A 23,753-nucleotide genomic window follows, 5' to 3' on the forward strand; every position below is an offset into this window, starting at 1 on the left:
TCATACCCTTGGTGTCGTCCTGCCCCTCTGCAAAGAAAAGCAGGTGGTTTTTTTTTTCCATACACCTCTTTGGGGTATCTCTGGCTCTTACCTGTAACTGTACAGTGCCCCTGCCACTTTTCATGTTAAATTTTACACAGAATGTTTGATGAATTCAATATATAAAACCCAATGGAAAGTCTACATAGCCATAAATTTCATTCTGTAAATATATATAAAACAATTTTTTTCATTGCCTGTAGAAAATGGAAAAGCAAAGTTTTTAATTTTGATTTTACTTTCCCAGAAAGGAAGGTGCTGAGAAAATAAAAGAATCCATGAAGAAAGTATCCACACTTTCACAAATTCTGGTCTAAGAAAAAGAGAAGCTTCATTGAGGTCTGAGAAAAAAGGAGCCAGGGAGAGAAAATGAAGGATGAATAGGAAAAAGTTATTTGAACAGAGAGACTGCAGGAACTGAAATAAAAATGGGAATGGCATGATGAGAAGAGGCCAAGCCACGCTATGTGACCAGAGCCACATCTGGAATTGGAAGAGCCCTGTCATGTTTGGACCAGTCATTTCAATAGTCTGAGTCATTAGAGCTAATAACTCAAGGTTAGGACCAAATAAGATAATTATCTAAAAAAAGGTTTTGTGAATGTCTATTATATCTTCTAGGAGTACTAAGAAATTAGGGACTTAAGTAAATACTAATTAAGTGCCTGTTCTATGTAAGATACTGTCCTAGGTGTTCAGTTTAATATAAACGGGATCTTAAAATTAGACTTAGAAGGAAACTTTTTTTTAAGTTTTTTTTTTTGCAAGGCAAATGGGGTTAAGTGGCTTGCCTAAGGCCACACAGCTAGATAATTATTAAGTGTCTGAGACCGGATTTGAACCCAGGTACTCCTGACTCCAGGGCCACTGCTTTATCCACTGCGCCATGTAGCCGCCCCTACTTAGAAGGAATCTTGATGGTCATCTGATCATCTCCCTTATTTTACAGCTGAATAAATTGAGGTTCAGAGGTGTTAAATGACTTAAGCTGATTGGCAGTTTAAGCTCTCTGATTCAATGTAAGGTCATTTCCCTCTATATTATAGTGAATACTTTCATGCAGATTAGAATGGTCCACAGGAGAGTCAGTGTTATAAGAGTTACAAGGAGAGATCCCTTTTGTACTAGAGATGGATGGGGAAAGGTTTCATGGACATGGCTGGACTCTGAAGAGACAGTAATGTAAATGAATATAGGAATAAAATCAGAAAGGTCATGAGGATGAAGGTTGCAAAAAACTGAAAACCTGGGACACATCCTCTGAGTTATTACATCATGCTTAACAGAACCATGAGTTGTTTTTTTAAAAAAAAGTTGAGGGGTGGCTAGGTGGCGTAGTGGATAAAGCACGGGCCCTGGAGTCAGGAGTGCCTGGGTTCAATTCCGGTCTCAGACACTTAATAATTACCTAGCTGTGTGGCCTTGGGCAAGCCACTTAACCCCATTTGCCTTGCAAAAACCTAAAAAAAAAATAGTTGAATGTTGTCCTCAATTGATTTCTCATATATATCATTATGGTAGGAAGAACAGAATACTTGACTTTAGAGTCAAAAGACTCATCACTCCTTGTCATTTTTTTTAAGGTTTTTGCAAGGCAATGGGGTTAAGTGGCTTGTCCAAGGCCACACAGCTAGGTAATTATTAAGTGTCTGAGACCGGATTTGAACCCAGATACTCCTGACTCCAGGGCCCGTGCTTTATCCACTATGCCACCTAACAGCCCTTCCTTGTGTCAACTTGAGCAATCATTTAGTTTCTTCCCTTTTTAATTGATTTCCACACTTTTCACTTTTTATTGAATGCCTATTCTATGCCAGAAACTCTGTGGCTATACAAAGAATGAAATAGTCTCTGCCTTTACTAACAAGCTTACTTTCTAGATTATGGGAAGCAATTTGTGAGTTAATAAGAATTTGCAAAATGTTCCAAGTTATTTAATTTCAATGGATTTCATTTTCCTCATATGTAAAAGATGATGTAAAATGAGACCATATCTAAAGGAAGTCTCTTAAAAGTTCCAAATCTAAGATTGAATGGTTATCCTGCATTCATGCAGAATGCAAATATTTGAAATAATGGATCTCTTGAAGTACAGTGCTGAATTATTAAGAGTTTTAAATAACACTTTCACAAAGTAAACAAAAACTGACAAAATCAACAGAAAGACCAAAGTCAAGGATCACTATTATTCCAGTACAGAAAGTCCTACCTTCTCATTTGAATAGAGGTGGATAGGCCAAAGGATGATTATGGTGAGACCAAAGCTCATTTTACATTCCCTTAATCTAGAGCCAGACTATCACTAGGTTTTGCTTTTTTAAAAGTTAAACCTCAGGTTGAGAGATCTTCACAGATCTTAAAATGATATGATTTTTATGAAAAGGAAACTTATGAAAATTTATTTTTTATTCATTCCACCACCTAACATGATGCCTTGCATAAGACAACTGCTTAACAAATGTTATGAAATTATACAAGGTGTATAATTATACAATTAGTAAAGTGATGCAGGGGATAAAGCACCGGACCTGGAGTCTTTGGCTTCATACACTTATTACCTAGCTGTGTGACCTTGAGCAAGTCACTTAACCCTACTGCCTTGCAAAAACAAAAAAAAACAAACCAAAAAAAAATTAACATAGAAGTACCTCACAGTGCATCCATCTTTAAGTATGAGTCTCGGAGATGGGATATTGGTGGCAATGATGAGATTGTGTTTGGGTGCTTCCATTTTCCAGATATTTCTCCTTTCTCCTTTTCATTGCCTTATTTTCTCCCCTTTACTATGGCCATCCAGGAAAATTGATGGAGGAGGAAATAGTGTCCTTTCTGAAAGTTTAGCTAATGGGTACAAAATATCAATTTTTGCTAATGAAAGAAGTTTGCAGATTTAACTGGTTCAGGGCAACAGATCATTAAATCAGATTGCTTCTTAGTCCATTTTCCCTACTCTGAGATTCTATAATATTGATGCAATTCCATGGATAAATGCAATATACAGCAGGAACAAACACTACAGAATGTTATATTTTTGACATCTCTCAGTTAATTTGTGATTGTGAAGATGAAAGATTTTAGATACAGAATCACATAATTTCAAAATCAGAAGGACTTTAGAAGCCATTGAGCCCAAACTTGCATACTTGTCAAGAACCTTCCCTAAAATGTAGCCAGTAAGTCATCCTGATGAAGGACATCGATATCTTCTGAGGGTAACCCATTCTGTTTCTAGGTGACTCTCTTAGGAAACTTTTTTACCTCTTTGCAACCTGGGGTTGACTTATCCCGATAGGTGACTGAGTGAACAGCACAAATTCACAAAGCCCACTATTTTTAGTCCACCCTAATCATCTTGCTGGCTATCCTGCTGCTGCCCCTTTTAAGACCATTAGACCTCTGGATACTATACCCTGGTGGCCTTGTTCCAATCATCTTTGAACTTCTTTCTGGAGTTCATCTATCTTGAGGTGAGGAACCTTTTTTTCTGCCAAGGGCCTTTTGGAGATCTATAACATCATTAGGGGGTTATATTTGATCAAATATCTAATTCACTCCTAAAAAGCTCTTAGATTTATTGAATTTCAAGTCCCTCTCTGCAGGTGCCTTTGCAATGCCACATTGATCTTTCTGGACTGGAGATTCCCTGCCCCTGATCTATTTGGATTAGTAAACTCATTCACATAATGCCCCAGATCATCCAGACCTATGCATCACAATCCATGCCAGTCATCTCTTGACAGGATAGGTTGAAAATGAGTTGTTTCTTTACTTGCAAGTGACTGCAAGAACCTCCTGGTTATATGAATGCCCAGGTGTATATGAATCAGAACAGAGAAAAGAACTACATATGGTACAGTATGGGATGTGATGGCTCCAAAGGAAAGGGCAATAAAAGCCTAAGTAGAACCAATCCTGTCTTCAGAGAATATTGAGTAGGAACCCAACCAATTGGACCCTTTATTTCCCCAGATAAGGAAGCTGAGTATGGTTTTTCAGTCTTAAAACAAAGGAAGGTCATAAAAGTGATGAAACAAGACAAAAACAATTGACATATCAAAGACATCAAAAGTTGCCCACCCACCATTTGTTTTTCCATCGCCCTTTGAGTCACTGTAGCTGTGATTCTTTGAAGATTAAGATATTATGTGCATCAACAGTCATATAGTATCATTAAGGAAAGACTTAGTATTGAGAAGATGAACTTTTGCAAACAAGATACAACTTAGGTTCATAGCAGGCATTGTATAATTTTCCAAATGTACTCTATTGTGGTCTCATCCTTTTCAATTCTAGATCTAGGTAATGGTCTATCAATTCATAGTGTGTTCCTAAGATGCACTTTGGATACATCCAAAGCACTGTTAATCTGATGCATGCTGTACAAGGTGCATTTTTTTTTTTGTCTTCTATGTGCCAAGATATCTTTTCTGTGGCCATGGAGTTGAAGTGTTTAGGGCTTTGAATCAAGAAGTACAGTGCTACCCCCCAAATAGAAACATTTAGAAAATATCACCATGTTGGTAAATTGGTCTTCTGTTCAAATTTTGTGCAGTATTTTTCCTGTAGATTACTGTAATGTGCAGAAAAGAGTACCCCTGTCATGAAGAAAGTCACCCATACTCTCCAAGCTTATTTCTTCATCTGTCAAATAAAATGAACACCTGTAGTACTTAACTCATAAGGTGGTTGTAAAGATAAAGTGAAACCAAGTATGGCAAAATATAAATATGAAGGTGGTAGGTCAGAATCTGTGAGTTTTATCCTGACATTGAAGAATATCTTCAGCAAACATGACTTCCTAGTCTGTGCCTCTGTTGATGATGATATCCAAGGATTCTGCAGCAAATTTCTATCTGGTTGCAAAGATAATTGAAATGATTGCTGCAATTATTTTTTCTGATGATTTTTATTACCTGTGCTTATCATGAGCCTTGCAAATAAAAATGTCAAAGTGTCCCATAAAACATTGGTCTTTGGAAACCATCCACTACTGTAAATTTTTCTCTTCCTTCCATTTTGATACAATTTCTTCATTTCTGGGCAGAGCCAAGATGGTGGAGTGGAGGCAGGAGCTCCCACAAACTCATCCCCCAAATTACTTCAAATAATGACTTTAGCCAAATTCTAGAATGGCAGAACCCACAAAAAGACCGATTGAAACAATTTTCTGGCCCAAGACAACTTGGAAGATTTGCAGGAAAGGTCTGTTACACAAGGGTTAGAAAGGGCTCACAGTTCAGTTCTGTCATACCAGAGGGTTATCTGCTCCAGTCATTCAGGAACAGCCTGTGGAGTGCCTGGGTTCCTGGAAGTGATGTTTCCAGACCCTTCAACCTAAGGATTGCCAAGGATAATTGGGAAGCTCAGCAGGAAAACTTTGCCGCACCAGAGTGAGAGGGGAGCTCAATCCAGTGCAGGCATCAGCCTGCCCCGAGATGGTAAGAAGGTCAGGGGAGATCACAGAGGTCTTGTTGCTTTTCTTGAAGTAGGACCCTGTTGTTTTGCTCATATTCAGATCCAAGTCACAGTCTGGAGCCTCAGGCTCTGAGAAAGGAGCTTTACTACCCTAGTGGAGCAGGGACCTTCCTCATATAGTTCTAGGGCAGAGGGGAGGGCTTCTGGTCATCCACAGACCAGGGTACAGGCCAGGAGACCAGTCAGAGCTTCTCATAAGAGGAATTGGAGGAACTGAGATCCCTGGGGTTGTCTCTGAAAACAACTGCAAAAACTATCAAAAGCTTGAGACATTGCATCCTCCATCCTGGAAGCAGAGTCCCACCTTAACAAAGAGTTAAAATCAAGTCATAGGTTGGGGAAATGAGCAAACAACAGAAGGAAAAAAATTCAACCATAGACAGAAGATAACAAAGTCAAAGCTGTATACAAGAAAAATATAAATTGGTCTCAGAATATGGAAAAATCTCAAAAAAGATTTTGAAAATAAAATAAGGGAGGTAGAAGAAAAATAGGGAAGAAAAATGAAAGTGATGCAGGAAAATCATGAAAACCAAGTCAGCAGTTTGGTGAAGGAACTACCAAAAAATATTGAAGAAAATAATATTTTTAAAAACCAGTTTAGGTCAAATGGAAAAAAGCAGTCCAAAAGGCCAATGAGGAGAAGAATGCCTTTAAAAAAAAATCAGAATTAGCCGGATGGAAAAGGAGGTACAAAAAAGCTCTGTGAAGAAAATAATTCCTTCAAATGAAGGAAAGCTGATGATTTTGTGGGAAATCAAGAAACAATAAAACAAAATGAAAAGAATGGAAAACTAGAAGGAAATGTGAAATATTTTCAGAAAAGAGATCCAGGAGAGATAATTTAAAAATTATTGGACTACCTGAAAATCATGATAAAAAAAAGTTTAAACTTCATTTTTCAAGAAATCATCTAGGAAATCTGCTCTGCATCCTAGAAGCAGAGGGTAAAAATCAAAATTGAAAGAATCCACCTATCACCTCCTGAAAGAGATCCCCAAACAAAAACTGCCAGGAATAGCATAATCAAATTTCAGAACTCTCAAGTCAAGTAGAAAATATTACAAGCAGCCAGAAAGAAATAATTCAAATATGGAGCTACAGTCAGGTAGCACAGAATTTAGCAGGGTGTAAAGGGCTTGGAATATGATATTCTAGAAGGCAAAAGAACTTGGATTACAGCTGAGAATCAACCACCCAGCAAATCTGAACATCCTCTTTCAGGGGAAAAGATACAATGAAATTAAATAGTCAATGAAATAGGGAACTTTCAAGGTTTCCTGAGGAAATGGCCAGCGCTGAACAGAAAATTTGATCTTCAAGTACAGGACTCAGGTGAAGCATAGAGGGTGAACAAGAAGGGCAAATTATGAGGGACTTAATGATGATGAACTGCATATAGTCCTGCATGGAAAGGTGATACTGATAATACTCATATGAACCTTCTTATTTAATAGAGCAGATAGAAGGAGCATATATAGACAAGGCACAGGAAGCAGCTGAATTCAAAGGTATAATATATTAAAAAGAATGGGTTAATGGATGAGAAAGGAAATGTGCTGGGAGAAAGAGAAAGGAGAGATAGAATGGGGTAAATTATTTCACACAGAAGAGGCAAGAAAAAGCTTTTGCAATTGAGTGAAAAGGGGAAGATAAGGGGCAGTGAGTGAGCCTTCACACTCATTACAAGTGACTCAGAGAGCAAACAACATACACACTCAATTGTGTATAGAAATCTATCTTACCCTAGGGATGGGAGAAAGGGGACAGGGGGAGGGGGGATGTAGGTGATAGAAGAGAGGGATGATCATGAGAGAGAGTAGTCAGATACAACAAACTTTTGAGGAGGGACAAGGTGAAAGAAGAGAGTGAGAACAGAATAAATAGGGGTGGGAGGATAGGATGAAGGGAAATACAGCTAATAATAGATACTAAAGGGGAAAAAATATTGAAGCATTTTCTCTGATGGACTTATGCTAAAGAATGCTATCCATCCTAAAGAAAGAGTTGCTGGTATCTGAATGCAGACTGGAACACACTCATTTTTTATTTCCTACTTTTTTTTTTGAGGCTTCTCTTTCCTTGTGGGGCATAGATTAGGTTTACTTTTACAACAGGACTATAGTAGTAATGTGTTTCATGGCTACATATTTTTAACCTACACCAAGTAACTGACTTATGCAATAAGAGCAGTAGGGTGGAAGGAAGGGAAAGAATTTTGGAACTCAAGGTTTTGGAAGTTGAGACTTGCTTTTGCATGAAGCTGGGGTAAAAACAAAATCAAATTAATAAAAATATAATATGACCAGGAAATTTTTTTTTAAAACTCTGGAAACCAATTTCTTCATTTTTTTCCTTTGACTTAAAAACATGAATATTAGTAGGAAAGTAGTTCAGTTTTTCTCATCCATAGGGCATGTATATAAATTCAGCACTTGTATGGTCCTGTGCTAAGCCTGATCTTGAATCTTAAATATTTTATGTCAATAGTTTGATGTTTATAGGCAATCTAAAAATCATGGGACTTGAAGCACCACCCTTTGTCCCTTATCTACCACTCTACTGTAGTATGAAGAAATGGAAGTGGCTCACGCAGGGATTCTGTTCTTATTTATTTTATGAGTCACCACAGCCAAAGATTTAATCATCTTATCATCAGAGCTTGTAACCCAGATCACATCAACTCTGGGAGCACTGACAGCAGGCTCCCATCCTGCATTGTGAAGAAAGCAAAGGAGCTTACAGGAAGGAAAAAAAAAACCTCAAGCTAGCTAAACAGTTCCTCGTAGAAGTGTGCATGGTCCAGCACTGATATAACATTCAAGTCAAGAAATAGGATAGAAAAATGAAAAAAATAATCCTGCCATAAAGAGCTATTAAAGTAACAAGTAAACTCAACAAGCAACTCAAAAGAGAATGATTTAAAAACAAAGCCTCAAAGAAAACTGCATCTGAGAAACAAGTTCAGGAATTCCTGGAAGAGTTTAAAAAAGCTAAAAATGTTTAAGATCCAAAAGAGATTAGTAGAGCAAAAATGAAAAAATAAGAGTTATGGAAGAAATATATGAAAAGAGCTCAGAATAAGAGGTGCAAAATGTTAAACAAGAAAAGAATTCTCTGAAAATAAGAATGGACTATAAAGAGAAGTTACTGGCAACATGTGATAGCAAAAATATTAAAAACAAAGTCAAAAGTTTGAAAAAACAGGAGAAAATTTGAGAAACCTCAAAACAAAAAAAACCCCAAAAACCAAAAAACTCACCTAGAAGATAGGAAAGATAATATTATTATATATATTATCTAGGAAAGATAATTTAATAATCACTAGTGAGGCAGCTAGGTGGCACAATGGATAGAGCACCAGCCCTAGAGTCAAGAGGACCTGAGTTCAAATTTGAATTCAGGCACTGAGTAATTAACTAGGTATATGACCTTGGGCAAGTCATGAAACCCCATTCCCTTGCAAAACAAAACAAAAAAGAATTATTGGACTACCTCAAAGCCATAATCTAGATATCGTATTTTTAGGAAGTCACAAAAGAAAATAGTCCAGATCTCTTAGGACCAAAGGGCAAAGAATAAACTGAAAGGAACCACTGATCATCTCCTGGAAGAAGCCCCCCCCCCCAAAAAAAAAAACTGCAGGAATATTTTGATTCAAAATTCAATATGTCCAGATCACACACACACACACACACACACACACAAAATACAGCAAGGAGCTAGAAACAATTCAATTTCTATGAAACCATTGTAAGGAACATGCAGATTTAGTATCTAACACCTTTACAAAGATAGAAAGCCTGGAATATGGTATTCTAGAAAGCAAATTATCTCATTTCACAACCAAGAATAATTTACCCAAAAAACATAGTATAACCCTATGGGAAGAAAAATGGAATTTTAACGAAACCTCCAGAGAACTGTTAGGCAATTCTGATGAAAATACTTGATCTTCACAGAAATTTTACATGCAAATGCAGGAGTCAAGAAACATCAAAGATTAAACATGAATGAGTAATCATGAGGAACCAAGCAATATTTACATTCTTTAATGAAGATATGATACACATAAAGCTTGAGAACTCTCTCATTAGCAGAGACAAGAGGAGTCTAATTGGACTAAAGGGCTTCTGTTATGTTTTGATAATCTTAAAAATGGAAAGGGGGGAAGGAATATTTGGAGGGAGGAGGAAGAAGGAAATGGTATCTCATAGATGAGGTGCAGAAATCTATGCAGTGAAGAGGAGAGAGTTGAGGGGGGAGCAAGCAAAACTTGGTCTTCACTGTTATCGTAGGAGAGAATAATACATTACATGCAAGAGAGCTGGGTGCAGAAATATATTTCAACAGGGAAACAGAAGAAAAGGTTTAAGGGAAGGGGAAAGGGAAATAAGAGAATAAGGAGGGTAAATCAAGGAAGGGGTTAATCAAAAGCAAAATAAACTTTTAGGGGTCAGGGAAGAGGGAAAAGGGTAAGAAAAGGTTGGAGGAAAATAAAAAACAATCATAACTGAATGTGAATAGGATGAATTCACCCAAAATCGATTAGCATCCAACAATATATTATTTACAAAGGAAACTACTTGAATCAGCAAAATACAGTAAAATTAAGGGGCTAGAGAAGAATATTTTATTTCAGATGAAATAAAAAAGCCAGAAGTAATAGCAATTATGATCTCAGACAAAGCAGCATTAAAAACACACAGAAAAAGATAAAAATATAATAGTGGAGGAGTTCAATTTTCGCCTCTTTCAGCTAGATAAATCTAACATGAACAAACAAAATAAAAAGAAAGAAGTTAAGAATTTAAATGGCACTATAGAAAAATTAGCTATGATATCCCATTGATAAACACTAAATGAAAAAAGAAAGGACTATAACTATTTTGCAGCTGTTCATGGAATCTTTACAAAAATTAACCATATAATGGGGCTTAAAAGTCTCACAAAATAAAAAAGTCTCACAAAATGTAATATTAATGCAAAACTTGTCAGTTATTATTCAACAAGTTATATTTATTAAAGGGTCATTGGAGGAAAGAATAAAAATTGGAAACTAAGTCATTCAAATCTAATGAACAGATGGATCAAAGAATAAATCAGAATTGATCAGTGATTTCATTAAACATAATAACAACAAAGAGAAAATATAGCAAAATTTGGGAGATGCAGTCAAAACTACTCTGGAAAATCTATATGTCTAAATGTTTTCTTCAGTATAAGAGAAAGAAGAGATCAATGAACTGAATATGTAACTAGAAAACCAATAAATTAAAAATCTCCAATAAAATAGAAATGTTGAAAAACCAAAGCAAGTTTAACAGAATTCAAATCAAAAACAAAAAAAATTAATAAAACTTTGAGCTTTTTTAGAAACAGATATATGAAAATCAATATAGTAGATAAGCTATTAACTAACTTGATTTAAGAATGTAAAAAAAGAAAACCAAATTACTAGCATCAAAAATGAAAAAGGTGAATTCCCAATCAATGAAAAAGAAATTATCAAAACTCTTTTTAACCAACCATCAGCCAGTAAAATTGATAATCTAAATGAAATGTATGAATATTTATAAAAATATAAGTTGCCCAGACTGAGAAAACAGGAAATAAGTCCTTAATTAACCCTATGCTAGAAAAAGAAATTGGAACAATTCATAAATGAACTCCCAAATGGGGGTGAAAAACCACAATAGGACCACATAGATTTAAAAGTGAATTCTACCAAACATTTAAAGAATTCAAATACTACATAAACTGTTTCAAAAACATCAGAATTTCCAGCTTCCTTCTTTAAGTCCCTAAAAAAAAGAAAACTAAACCAATATCTTTTTTTAAATCTTTAAAAAATTTTAATTCACTTTGAAAAATACAAAAAAGGAACATTTCTACATACATACCACAACATAAGAGGATTTGACTTAAAATAATGAATTCCCATTTCACATTATTTGATGATGATGATGTTTGCCCTTCATTTTTGAAGAAGACTATGAAAATAGAGAGGTCATGACAAGCACATGAATTGGATTTGAGTGAGAGGGGCCTGTGCTAAGACACCTGCCTCACCTTCTCCTCCAGAGCCATCTGGATCCAGGAGCCAGATATGAATCAGGACAAGTGGAGATCACCCTGGATGTAAGACAATCAGGGTTAAGTGACTTGCTCAACCAAGATCACACAGCTAGTAAGAGTCTGAGACTGGATTCAAAGTCCCATTTCCTGACTCCAAGGCCAGTGCTCTATCCACTGTCCCTTCACATTATTTAATTTTTTTTGAAAAACTGTGATAAATGGTACATATCATTTTCAAAGCTACACTGGTTTTCTGTGATTCTGTGCTTCCTTCTAGACTTTCTTTTGTTCTCTGCTCTGTTTTTTTTTCTCTCTTCACTCTATTCCAACACAAACCTGTGTTTGTGTGTTTGTGTGTGTGTGTGTGTGTGTGTGTGTGTGTGTGTGTGTGTGTGTGTGTAACTCTACTAAACATACTTCTATTTAGCAGTTCTTTCTCTGGATGTGGATAGCATTCCTCACAGAATCTTTGTAGATGGTTTGAGTATTTGTAGAACTCAAAATGACTTAGTTCTTCTTAGAATAATACTGGTGTTAATGTGTACTATGTTCTCTTTTTTCTTCTCATTTCACGCTTCATTATTTCATGTTTTTCCAAAAATCAACCAGCTCATCCTTTCTTATAGCACAGTAGTATTCCATCACAATCATATACCACAACCTTAGCCATTTACCAGTTGATGGCCATTCTCTCAATTTCTACCTCTTAGCCACCACAAAGAGAGCTGTCATAAATATTTTAGAATATATATATATATATTCTTTATCTCTCATATGATTATATATATATACATATATATATTATTTCTTTCTTGAAAAACTGCTTCTTCAAATCCTTTAACCATATATCATTTGGAGAATGTCTCATACTCCTATAAATTTGACAAAGTTCTTTATATATTTGAGATGTGTGACCCTTATCTGAGAACTTGTTTATATACACTTTTCCCTAGCTTTCTGTTTTCCTTCTAATATTGGCTATATTGGTTTTATTTATATAAATCCTTTTAAAATTAATACAAAATTATCCATTTTTATAGCTTACAATGAACTCTATCTTTTGTTTATTCATCAATTTTTCTCCTATTCAAAAGTCTGATAGAAAATATATTACATGTTCCATTTTGACCATATCTTGGTAAATAGTGTAAGATATTGGTCTCTACCCAATTTTTGCCAGACTGCTTTTAATTTTTACCAAATAATCCTTAGTCTACTTTCCCCCAGCTTAATCATTTGCTACTGTGTATTGTACATCTACTCTGTTCCACTGATCTTTCTTTGTATTTCTTAACTAGTACCAGATAGTTTTGAGAATTACTGCCTCATAGAATTATTTAAGATCTGGTACTGTTAAACTTTTTTTATTAATTTCTTTGATATTCTTAATCTTTTATTTTTCCAAATGAATTTTTTTATTTTTTTCTAACTCAGAATAAAATAGTTTTTTGGTAATTTAATTGGGATCACATAAATTGATTAGGTCTAGACAAAATTGTCGTTTTTATTATATTGACTTTGGCTACCCATGCACAATTAATATTTCTCTAATTATTTAAACTGATTTTTATAAAAAGTGTTTTATAATTACATTCATGTAGTTCTTGGATTTGTTTTGGTAGGTATACTTCCAGGTATTTTATAATGTCTATAGTTATTTTAAATGGGGTATCTTACTATCTCTTTATCTGGTCATATAAAAATGCTAATGATTTATGTGGGTTTATTTTATATCTGGCTACTTTGTTAAAATTACTGTTTCTACTACCTTATTAGTTGAATCTTTAGGATTTCAAAAGTTTATTATCATATTAGCAAAAAGAGATAGCTTTATTACTTCATTACCCATCCTGCTTCCTTCAATTTTTTTCTTCTCTTGTTGCTATTGCCAGCCTTTCTATTACAATATTGAATAATAGTGGTGACAATGAAATCTTTGTTTCACTCCTGATCTCATTGGGAAGGCTTGTTACTTATTTTCATTTCAAATAATGCTTGCTGACAGTTTTGGGTAGATGCTTCTTATTATTTTAAGGAAACATTCCCCTATACCTATGTTTTTAAGTATCTTTTATAGGAATAACTGCATTTTAACAAAAACTTTTTCTGCATATAGTGATTTAATCATATGGCTCTTGTTAGTTTTGTTAGTGATATAATCAATTCTATTAAAAGTTTTCCTAACTTTACACTATCATTGCATTCCTGGTATAAATCCCAATTGAACACAATGTATATTCTTTGTAAGATATTGTTGTAGTCTTCCAGCTAGTAGTATATTAAGGAGTTTGCTTCCATAATCATTAATGAGATTGATCTATAAATTTTCTTTTTGTTTTTATTCTTTCTGGTTTAATAGTATTTCTTTCATAAATTGATTTCATAAGACTCCTTTGTCTATTATTTCAAATAATTTAATATTGGAATTGATTTTTTTTTTAGGTTTTTGCAAGGCAATGGGGTTAAGTGGCTTGCCCAAAGCCACACAACTAGGTAATTATTAAGTATCTGATCTGGATTTGAACTCAGGTACTCCTGACTCCAGGGCCGGTGCTTTATCCACTTGTGCCACCTAGCCATCCTGGAATTGATTTTTAAATATCTGGTTGAATTCACTTGTAAATCCATCTTGTCCTGATGCTTTTCCCTTAGGAAATTCATTTATAGCCTGTTCAATTTCCTTTTCTAAAATAGGTTTATTTAGATATTTGATTTCCTTTTCTGTTCATCTAGGAAGTTTGTATTTTGAAAGTATTCTTCTGTGTCTTTGATATCATCATCTTTACTGATAAATTCACCCTTTTAATTTTTTATATTAATGATCCAATGATTTATCTATTAATTTTTTATATAAAACTAATTCCTAGTTTTATTAATTCAGTGATTTTCTTATATTCAATTTTATTATCTTACTTCTAATTTTTTGCATTTTCAATTGGCATTAGCATTTTTAATTTCTTTTTCTAGTTTTAAAAAAATTGTATACCCAATTCATTGGTCTGCTTTTTCTCTATTTTATTAATAAAAGCATTTAGAGACACAATTTTCCTGTTTATTACTTATGCTACATCCTGTGTCTTGATATGTTGTCTCATTATTTCCATTCTTTTAAAAATTTTATTTATTTAAGGCAATGAAATTAAGTGACTTGCCTGTTTGCCCAATTATTAAATGTTTGAGGTCACATTTGACTCCAGGGCTGGTGCTCTATCAATGGCGCCACCTGGCTGCCCCTTATTTTCATTCTCTTGAAAGAAATGATTATTTCTGTAATTTTTCTTTAACCCAAATATTCTTTTAGATCAGATTGTCTAACTGTGTGAAAATTTTGTTTTGTTTGTTTTTAGGTTTTTGCAAGGCAAATGGGGTTAAGTGGCTTGCCCAAGGCCACACAGCTAGGTAATTATTAAGTGTCTGAGATCTGATTTGAACTCAGGTACTCCTGACTCCAAAGCTGGTGCTTTATCCACTACACCACCTAGCCACCCTATAACTGTGTGAAAATTAACTGATTCACTTAGTTCTTCTCAGAAATACAATGATCCAAGACAATTCCAAAAGGCTCAAGATGGAAAATGCTTTTTACATCCAGAGAAAGAACCATGGAGTCTGCATAGCAGATCAAGACATATTATTTTCACTTTTTTTGTGACTTTTCTCTCATTCTGTTTCTTCTTTTACAACATGACTGCACATATATAATCTATATTAGATTGCTTGCTGTCTTGGGGAGGGAAGAAAATTAGGGGAAAAATTTGGAATTCAAAATCTTAGTTTTTAATGTTTCCATGTTCCCTTATTGAATATAATTTTTATTGTGATTGAATATAATTATTGTGATTTGAAAAGGATGCATTAAACATTTCTGCTTTTCTGCATTTAGCTATAAATTTTTTAATATATGGTCTTAATATATGGTCTGTTTTTATAAAGATAGCATGAACTGCTGAGAAAAAGTATATTCCTTTCTATCTCCATCCATTTCCTCCAGATATGTTGTATCTAACATCTAAGATTCTATTCACCTCCTTAATTTATTCCCCCCTTTCCCTCCAATTCCTTTATTCACCCATTCATAAGAATCCCTCCCTTATCTTCTCCCCCACCCTTTTTTATCTAAACTTCCTTCTAAAAGTCCTTCCCTTTATCCTGTCCCCTTGCCCCCTATTTCTTCTTTATAAATTTAGATGTTATTCCCTCTTTAACCCAATTTTGATTAGAATAATGTCTAAGCACTACCAGCTTTCCATCCCCACCAGCTTCCACTTCCATTCATACCTTTGTCTATATAATTTCTCCATTTACCTCTATACCCAACTTTATTTTTTAGAATCATCTCATCATACTCAATTCGATCTCAAAGCCTTCTATGTATCCTCTTTAAAACATTTCCCCCTGTAAAACAGTTTGATCAGGGCAGTTAGGTGGTGCAGTGGATAGAACACTGTCCTGGAGTCAGGAGGACCTGAGTTCAAATCCGACCTCAGACACTTAATAATTACCTAGCTGTGTGGCCTTGGGCAAGCCACTTAACCCCACTGCCTTGCAAAGACCACAAACACAAAACAAAAAAATAAAAGTTTGACCTTAACGAGTCCCTTATAATTGGTCTTAAATGTTTACCTTATGTTTCTCTTGGATCTTATATGTCATTTTCCATTGAGTTCTGCTCTTTTTTTTAATCACAATTACCTGAAAATACTTCAATTCATTAAATGTCCATTTTTTAAATATTAGTATTAAATTCAGCTCTGCTGGGTAAGTTATTCTTGGTGGCAAACCTAGCTCCTTTGCTCTTCTAAATTTAATGTTCCAAGCCCTTCCTCTTTAGGCTTTTAATACAGAAGCTGCCATGCGGCAGCTAGGTGGCGTAGTGGATAAAGCACTGGCCCTGGAGTCAGGAGTATCTGGGTTCAAATCCGGTCTCAGACACCTAATAATTACCTGTGTTGCCTTGGGCAAGCCACTTAACCCCGTTTGCCTTGCAAAAACCTATATATATATATACACATACACACATATATATATATATATATACACACACACACATACTACATACACACATATAAGCTGCTAGATCTTGTTATCCTAGTTGTATTTCCATTGTATTTAAATTTTTTCTTTCTTGTTGCCTGTATCATTTTTTTCCTTCACCTGGGAGAGCTTTGAAACTTGGATCTGATGTTCCTGTGAGTTTTAATCTTAGACTATCTTTCAGGTGATGACTTATGAATTTTTTTCCTATTTTTACTTTACACTTTCATTCTAGAACTTCAGGATAATTTTTAATGATTTCTTGTAAATACCATTTCTGTGGGGGTTTTTTAAGGCTTTTGCAAGGCAAACGGGGTTAAGTGACTTGGCCAAGGGCATATAGCTAGGTAATTATTAAGGCTGGATTTGAACTCAGGTACTCCCGACTCCATCCAGGGCCAGTGCTCTATCCACTGTGCCACCCAGCTGCCCCCTTCTGTGTTCTTTTTTAAAAAAAATCATAACTTTCAGGTAGTTCAAAAATTCTTAAATTGTTTCTTCTCCATTTGTTTTTTACATCAGTTGCTTTTCTAATGAGATATTTCACATCTCTTTTTTCATTCTTTTAATTTTGTTTTTATTATAACATCATTGGTTTCCCCTTGCTCAATTCTAGTTTTTAAAGGAGTTATTTTCTTGAGTTTTTGGATTTTTTTCAAAGTGGTTGACTTTCTTTTTGTAATTTTCTTGATTTTCTTTAACTGCTCTTATTCTTTTCCTCAGCTTCTCTTCTGATTTTTTTTTTAGGTTTTTTTGCAAGGCAAATGGGGTTAAGTGGCTTGCCCAAGGCCACACAGCTAGGTAATTATTAAGTGTCTGAGACCGGATTTGAACCCAGGTACTCCTGACTCCAGGGCTGGTGCTTTACCCACTGTGCCACCTAGCCACCCCTCTCTTTGATTTTTAAAATCCTTTTTAAACTCCTCCAAGAACTCTTTTTGAGCTTGTGACAATTTGATATTTTTCTTTGAAGTAGGAGTAAGCTTTTTAAACTTTATTATCTTCTGAGTAGGAACCAGAGATTTTTTTTTATTAAAGATTTTATTTGAGTTTTACAATTTTTCCCCTAATCTTACTTCCCTCCCCCCACCCCCCACAGAAGGTAATTTGTCAGTCTTTACATTGTTTCCATGATATACATTGATCCAAATTGAGTGTGATGAGAGAAAAATCACATCCTTAAGGAAGAAACATAAAGTATAAGAGATAGAAAGATTAGACAATAAGATGTCAGGTTTTTTCCTAAATTAAAGTTACTAGTCCTTGGTCTTTGTTCAAACTCCATAGTTGATCCTCTGGATTCAGATGGTATTCTCCATTGCAGACAGCCCCAAATTGTCCCTGATTGTTGCACTGATGGAATGAGCAAGTCCATTAAGATTGGTCATCACCTTCAAGTTGCTGTTAGGGTGGTGCAGTGTGTTTCTGGTTCTGCTCATCTCACTCAGCATCAGGAACCAGAGATTCTTTATCCCCACAGTAGCTCTCTATGGTTGGATTCTTTCTCCTTTGCTTACTCATTTTTTTTTAGTAGTTTATTATTTTGCTCAGGTTCTAGCCAGAAATTGTGGGGTATGATGCTTCAGGTTTCAAGTTTTTCATTCTGTTGTTTTCTGAGCTTTGTCTGGGGCCCTGACCAAGGTCATCCTCTTGACCCCTGAATCACAGCTAGGGCCCCCAGCCACACTGTCTGTCCTGCAAACATTCTTGCTCCCTAGGGTCCTTGGAGGTTGCAACATTCAGTTCTCCCTTCTGCCAAGGAACTGAAACCAAGTTCTCCACTCTCCTCCGAGTGCCCCCAGCCAGTGTGCCAGAGCATTCACTGGTGTGTGTTGTCTTCCTCCTCACCCACAGCTACAGCTTGGGACTGTGGCTGGTTAGCACAACTAGGCCATTTATCTCACAACAGCAGAAGGCCTTTCAACTCTGGAGGTGAAAGTTGCTGAAGCTGAGGCTTTGGGCCAAACCCAGCTGCCCCCACAATTAGTTGTTTGTTGATTCTGGGGAATCTGGCAGACACATTTGCACTTCAATTAGATCAACTCTTTACCTCTGGAGGTCAGCCTTTTTTTAAGGTTTTCTGCCACTTGAATTGTGCTTTGTTTGTGGGAGAAATTTGGAATGCCTTGTATTTCCTGTTATATTCTGCCATCTTCCCAGAATTTTCTGGATAGCAATATCTCCGAAGAGTATATGTAAAAATCTTAAATACTATATTGGCGAAGAGAATAAGCAAGATATCACAAAGATCAAATACTATGACCAGAATGAATTTATGCCAGGAATGCAGAGATGGTTGAATAAAAGAAAAACTGTAAATATAACCATCCATATTAGTAATAGACAACAGAAATCATATTGATAGAGCAAAAATTTTTTGAAAAGATTAGAAACAAACCCAATTCCTGTTAAAAACATTAAGACAGGGGTGGCTAGGTGGTGCAGTGGATAGAGCACTGGCCCTGAGTCAGGAGTACCTGAGTTCAAATTCAGCCTCAGACACTTAATAATTACCTAGCTGTGTGGCCTTGGGCAAGCCACTTAACCCCACTGCCTTGCAAAAAAGACAAAACAAAACATTAAGACAGCACAGGAACAAACAGAGCTTTCCTTAAAAGATTAGTAATAATTTAAAACCAAGAGTCAGCATTATAGAGATAATCTAGTCTTTTCAATAAGAATGGAGGATGCCAACAGGGGTGGCTAGGAGGCACAGTGGATAAAGCACCCGCCCAGGAGTACCTGGGTTCAAATCCAGTCTCAGACACTTAATAATTACCTAGCTGTGTGGCCTTGGGCAAGCCACTTAACCCCATTTGCCTTGGAAAAAAAACCTAAAAAAAAAAAAGAATGGAGGATGCCCTTGATAACCATTACTATTCAATAAAGTGCTAAAAGTACTAGTTACTGCAATAAAATAAGGACAAGAAATTTAAGGAATAAACATAAAGATAAAAGAAAATGATCACTTTTTTACAGATGATATAGTGGCTTACTTAAGAGGCCCTAGAGAACCAATCAACTAGAAAGCTAATTGAAATAATTTCAGCAAAGTTTTGAATTAGAAAATAAACATAAATCATCACCATTTCTGTATATTACTGACAAAATCTAGCAGAAAGCAATAGAAAGGGGCAGCTAGGTAGTGTAGTGGATAGAGCACCAGCTCTGGAGTCAGGAGTACTTAAGTTCAAATGCAGCCTCAGACCTAGTTGTGTGACTTGGGGCAAGTCACTTAACCCCATTGCCTTGTTAAAAAAAACAAAAAACAAAAAAGAAAGCAATAGAAAAATTCCAATAGAATTAACTAAAGACAATATAAAATTCTTGTCATCTATTTATCAAGACAAGAACTATATGAAAACAATTATCAAACACTTTACAGAGATATTTAAATAAATGAATAAATGTTAATTGCTCATGAGGCTGAGCCAATAGAATGACAATACTACATGAATTAATTTACTTATTCAGTTCCATATGAATTAAACTAAATGATCATTGTTTTAGAAAAAAATAATAAAATTGTGTCAATATAGTCATAAGGGTATCAGTGTCTCTCCTTGGTTTGCTAATGACATAACTTTAAGTAAGATGGTGCTGTAGGAAATTACAGCTTAAATTATTGCTGGTCATTCACTGTCTACTTTGGGTAATCAGGTGAAATTATAGTTGGATGTGGTCACATTAGAGTGGATTTTTATTTGTGATTGATTAAGTTAATGCCACAACATTGACCAGACTGTTATAGAGGGCACACTTGTATGAATGAATGTATTAGGGAACTTGGTGGTTTCCCCATAGGCTGTCAATGATATGGGGTAGAGGTTCCTTTCTTCTTACCTCCAGGCTTCCAACTCTGATCTTAACCAGTGACTTTTCTGTAACCTCCCTTCAACTCCTTTAGATTGTAAACACAATTTTGTACCTTCTTTTGTCTCTTACTTTGGGATCAGCATATAGCCTATTTCTATGTGTGCATGTTTCCAAAGGGGAGAGGTCGGGACAGCTAGGTGGTGCAGTGGATGGAGCACCAGTCCTGGAGTCAAGAGGACCTGAGTTCAAATCCAGGCTCAGACACTTAATAATTACCTGGCTGTGTGACCTTGGGCAAGTCACTTAACCCCACTGCCTTGCAAAAACCAAAACAAAGGGGAGAGGTTAAGATTTTGTGGTTTGCCATGCACATAAAGATGTATCTACATACAAAGATACATACATACACACATGTATACATAGGTATGGGAAGAGAGGATGCTTAGATTTGTTACTTCATCAATGTGGGCCTACTTCCAGTGTGCTCTTCTGAACACTAGCAGTTTAGGTAATTTGTCCACAGTCACCAGCTAGTGTAAGAAGAGCAATCTGAATTCAAGTCTTCCTGATTCTACGGCTGGCCCTCTTCCCAATAAGCATGCTCTTATGCTTATATTCATTTTTTTAAAACTTCAGTAATGTTTTGTCTATATTTGTGGAAAGCTATACCACATTCATTGTATTTATAGCCTTTTAAGAGGACAGAGCCAAGATGGTGGAATAAAGGCAGAGATTCTTTTGAGCTCTGCCGCAAACCACTCCAAATATCTTTAATGATTCTAACCAAATTCTAAAATGGCAAGACCCCCCAAAAAAGACTGAGTGAAACAATTTACCAGCCCACAACAACTTGGAAGATCCATGGGAAAGATCTGCTGCCCCCGACTTAGAAAGGACCCACAGTACAGCTTGGGCCACACCAAGGGGGCTCCAACCATCTAGGAACAGAGCCAGGATGCCTGGGTCAGTGACAGCAGTGCTGGCTTCCAGACCTCTCAACCCAGGGATTGCTAGAGACAACTTGGAAGGTCAGCAGGAAACCGCTGCCACGATGCGGGGAGGGGAGCCCGGTCCAGTGCAGGTCTAAGCAGGGCAGACCCGGCCCTGGAAAAGAAGTGGAAAAGCACAGCAGAGCTCACGCACTGCCTTAACAGAGCAGGGACCCTCCTCACAGTTCCAGAGCAGAGGGGAGTGCTTGTGATCATCCACAGACCAGAGCACGGGCCAGGAGAGTGGTTATAGCCTCTTGTAAGATTTTGGAAGAATTGAAGACTTGCAGGTCCCTGAGGCTATCTCTGAAAACTGCTGCAAAAAGCCTCAAAAATTGGAACAGTACATCCTCCACCCTGAGAGCAGAACCCCACCTTAATAAAAAGTTAAAATCAAGTCATAGACTGGTGAAATGAGCAAACAGCAGAAGAAAAAATCTGACCATAGACAGTTACTATGGTTCTATGAAAGATCAAAATTACACTCAGAAGATTAAGTCAAAGCTTCTGCATCCAAAATCTCCACAAAAAAAAAAAAATATGAATTGGTCTCAGGCTGTGGTGGGATTCAAATAAATTAACAACTGGTTCTCTGCCCTAATGACCATTTTAAGTAAACAAAAAAACATATCAAAAGGTAGTTTAATATTTTACGCATTTAATAGTCAAGTAAGTACAATAAAAGAGGTACACAAAACTAGATTATATTACTCCCAGTAAGCAAATGTATCCTTATGGAGTGAAAGCAGGCATGTGACCACAGTAGGAACATTTGCAGAATCAAAACTCATTCTACTCTATTCTCTTTTTTTCTTCTACTTCAATGGCTTCTGAAATGGGTGATAAGATAACCCTTGAAATCTGTATTTCTGTTGTTCATTGTGTCCCAACTTCCTATTTAATTGACTCTTCAGGGAACACCAGCACACTCATAATATCTCTAGGGATTTTTGGTACAGTGGAAAGAGGACAGATTCTGCAATCTGAAGATGTAGGTTCAAATCTAACCTCTGAAGTTGACTCACCATTACTAGACAATTCATTTAGCTTTCATGGACCTCATCTGTAAAATGAAGTAATTAATGGTATCAGAGGTCCTTCCCAGTTCCAAAGTGAAGAACTGAAAATAAATGACAGCTTGTCACTCCCTGGTTATCTGGCACTTTTTGTCTTTATGTTATATGTTTGTTGACCAAAATTGTTAAAACGAGGGAATTAAAATGTATTTTATCAAAGGTATGATGGATTTTAAGAAATGAATAAATATTACAAGTATAGTTCCATCAATCTTTTTAACCTATGGATGGAATGAACATTACTACAGGAGCTTAGAAAATGCTGTTGTGCAGGTGAATGTTAAAACAGGATATAGAATGTAAATTTGTGATTTCCACATTGGGCAGATGCCCAGGTACCCACCTTTGAGAGAACCATGATTACAGGTGCCATTTTAACAACTGGTTCCCTGAACTCAACATAAAATTAGATATCAGTTCTGCTGAGCCAGTGTGAACTGACTGAATCCCATCATTGGTCTCAGGTCATAGAAAAGCTCAAAAAAGACTTTGAAAATCAAGTAAGGAAGGTATAGGTATAGTCTTTTAAACCATGACATATATTATTTTCATCAATTAAGTAACATCAAATCTATGGCAGTAATGCAATAAAAACATTGAAATGACTTACTCAGAAACTTGTTTTCATAGATTTTTGGCTGTTGGTACAAGAGCAAGACCTGCATTGGCTGTAGCACCGTCGATTTCTCCATAACTGGGTGTCCAATAATAATGTTTTTTAATGCCATGAGAAAGCTCAGCAAGATACACACAGTTATCAACTACATAGGGCTCCACATCTATATTATCTAGTTTTAGGCGACCTGATGTTATTAGGTTTGCAAATGCCTAGGATTTTAAACAAACAAGTATTATTTGCAGATTAACAGTGTGATTCACCATTTTTGATTTCTACCACATTTTATCTCAAAATTAAAAAATTAAGACGACATTTTACAGGGTGGGTGGCTTTATTATAGTTATACTTCCTTTACTTGTTTAGCATCATATAACCAAAGTGTTCTAAATCACTGTAATTCATGCTAGGAAAGCTGTTTCTCAATGTCTTAAATATTATTTTTCCTTCTTTATCTTTGAAATTCTCCATTTTCGTGGCTGGTTAACAATTCTTTGCATTGTTCATTCTGGTAGATGGGCAGTGATCCTATCATTTAGCAGTCCCAGCATTTAGAATTCCTCCATTTGATTTCCATATTTCTTTTAAATCCTAGTCACCAGATCATATTCCTAACTTTGCTACTTACTT

The 23,753-nt window shown here is 35.8% G+C and overlaps 1 protein-coding gene across 8 annotated transcripts in view; it reads right to left on the reverse strand.

The window, feature by feature from the left end:
- Positions 1 to 23,753, reverse strand: part of LRRC34 (leucine rich repeat containing 34) — a 66,720-nt gene that overhangs the window by 29,619 nt on the left and 13,348 nt on the right. For 5 of the 8 annotated variants that reach the window (XM_074190896.1, XM_074190897.1, XM_074190894.1 and 2 more), the window contains one exon: positions 23,118 to 23,335. In XM_074190896.1, the coding sequence (XP_074046997.1) occupies positions 23,132 to 23,335 (204 nt within the window). In that variant the 3' untranslated portion in view covers positions 23,118 to 23,131. Of the gene's footprint in view, positions 1 to 2,520; positions 2,881 to 17,741; positions 21,547 to 21,567; positions 22,495 to 23,117; positions 23,336 to 23,753 lie in introns of those variants that run through there. The other 3 variants (XM_074190892.1, XM_074190893.1, XM_074190891.1) reach the window with 3 other exon arrangements.

Source organism: Macrotis lagotis, chromosome 6 (assembly GCF_037893015.1).
Source record: "Macrotis lagotis isolate mMagLag1 chromosome 6, bilby.v1.9.chrom.fasta, whole genome shotgun sequence".
Classification (NCBI taxonomy): domain Eukaryota; kingdom Metazoa; phylum Chordata; class Mammalia; order Peramelemorphia; family Peramelidae; genus Macrotis; species Macrotis lagotis.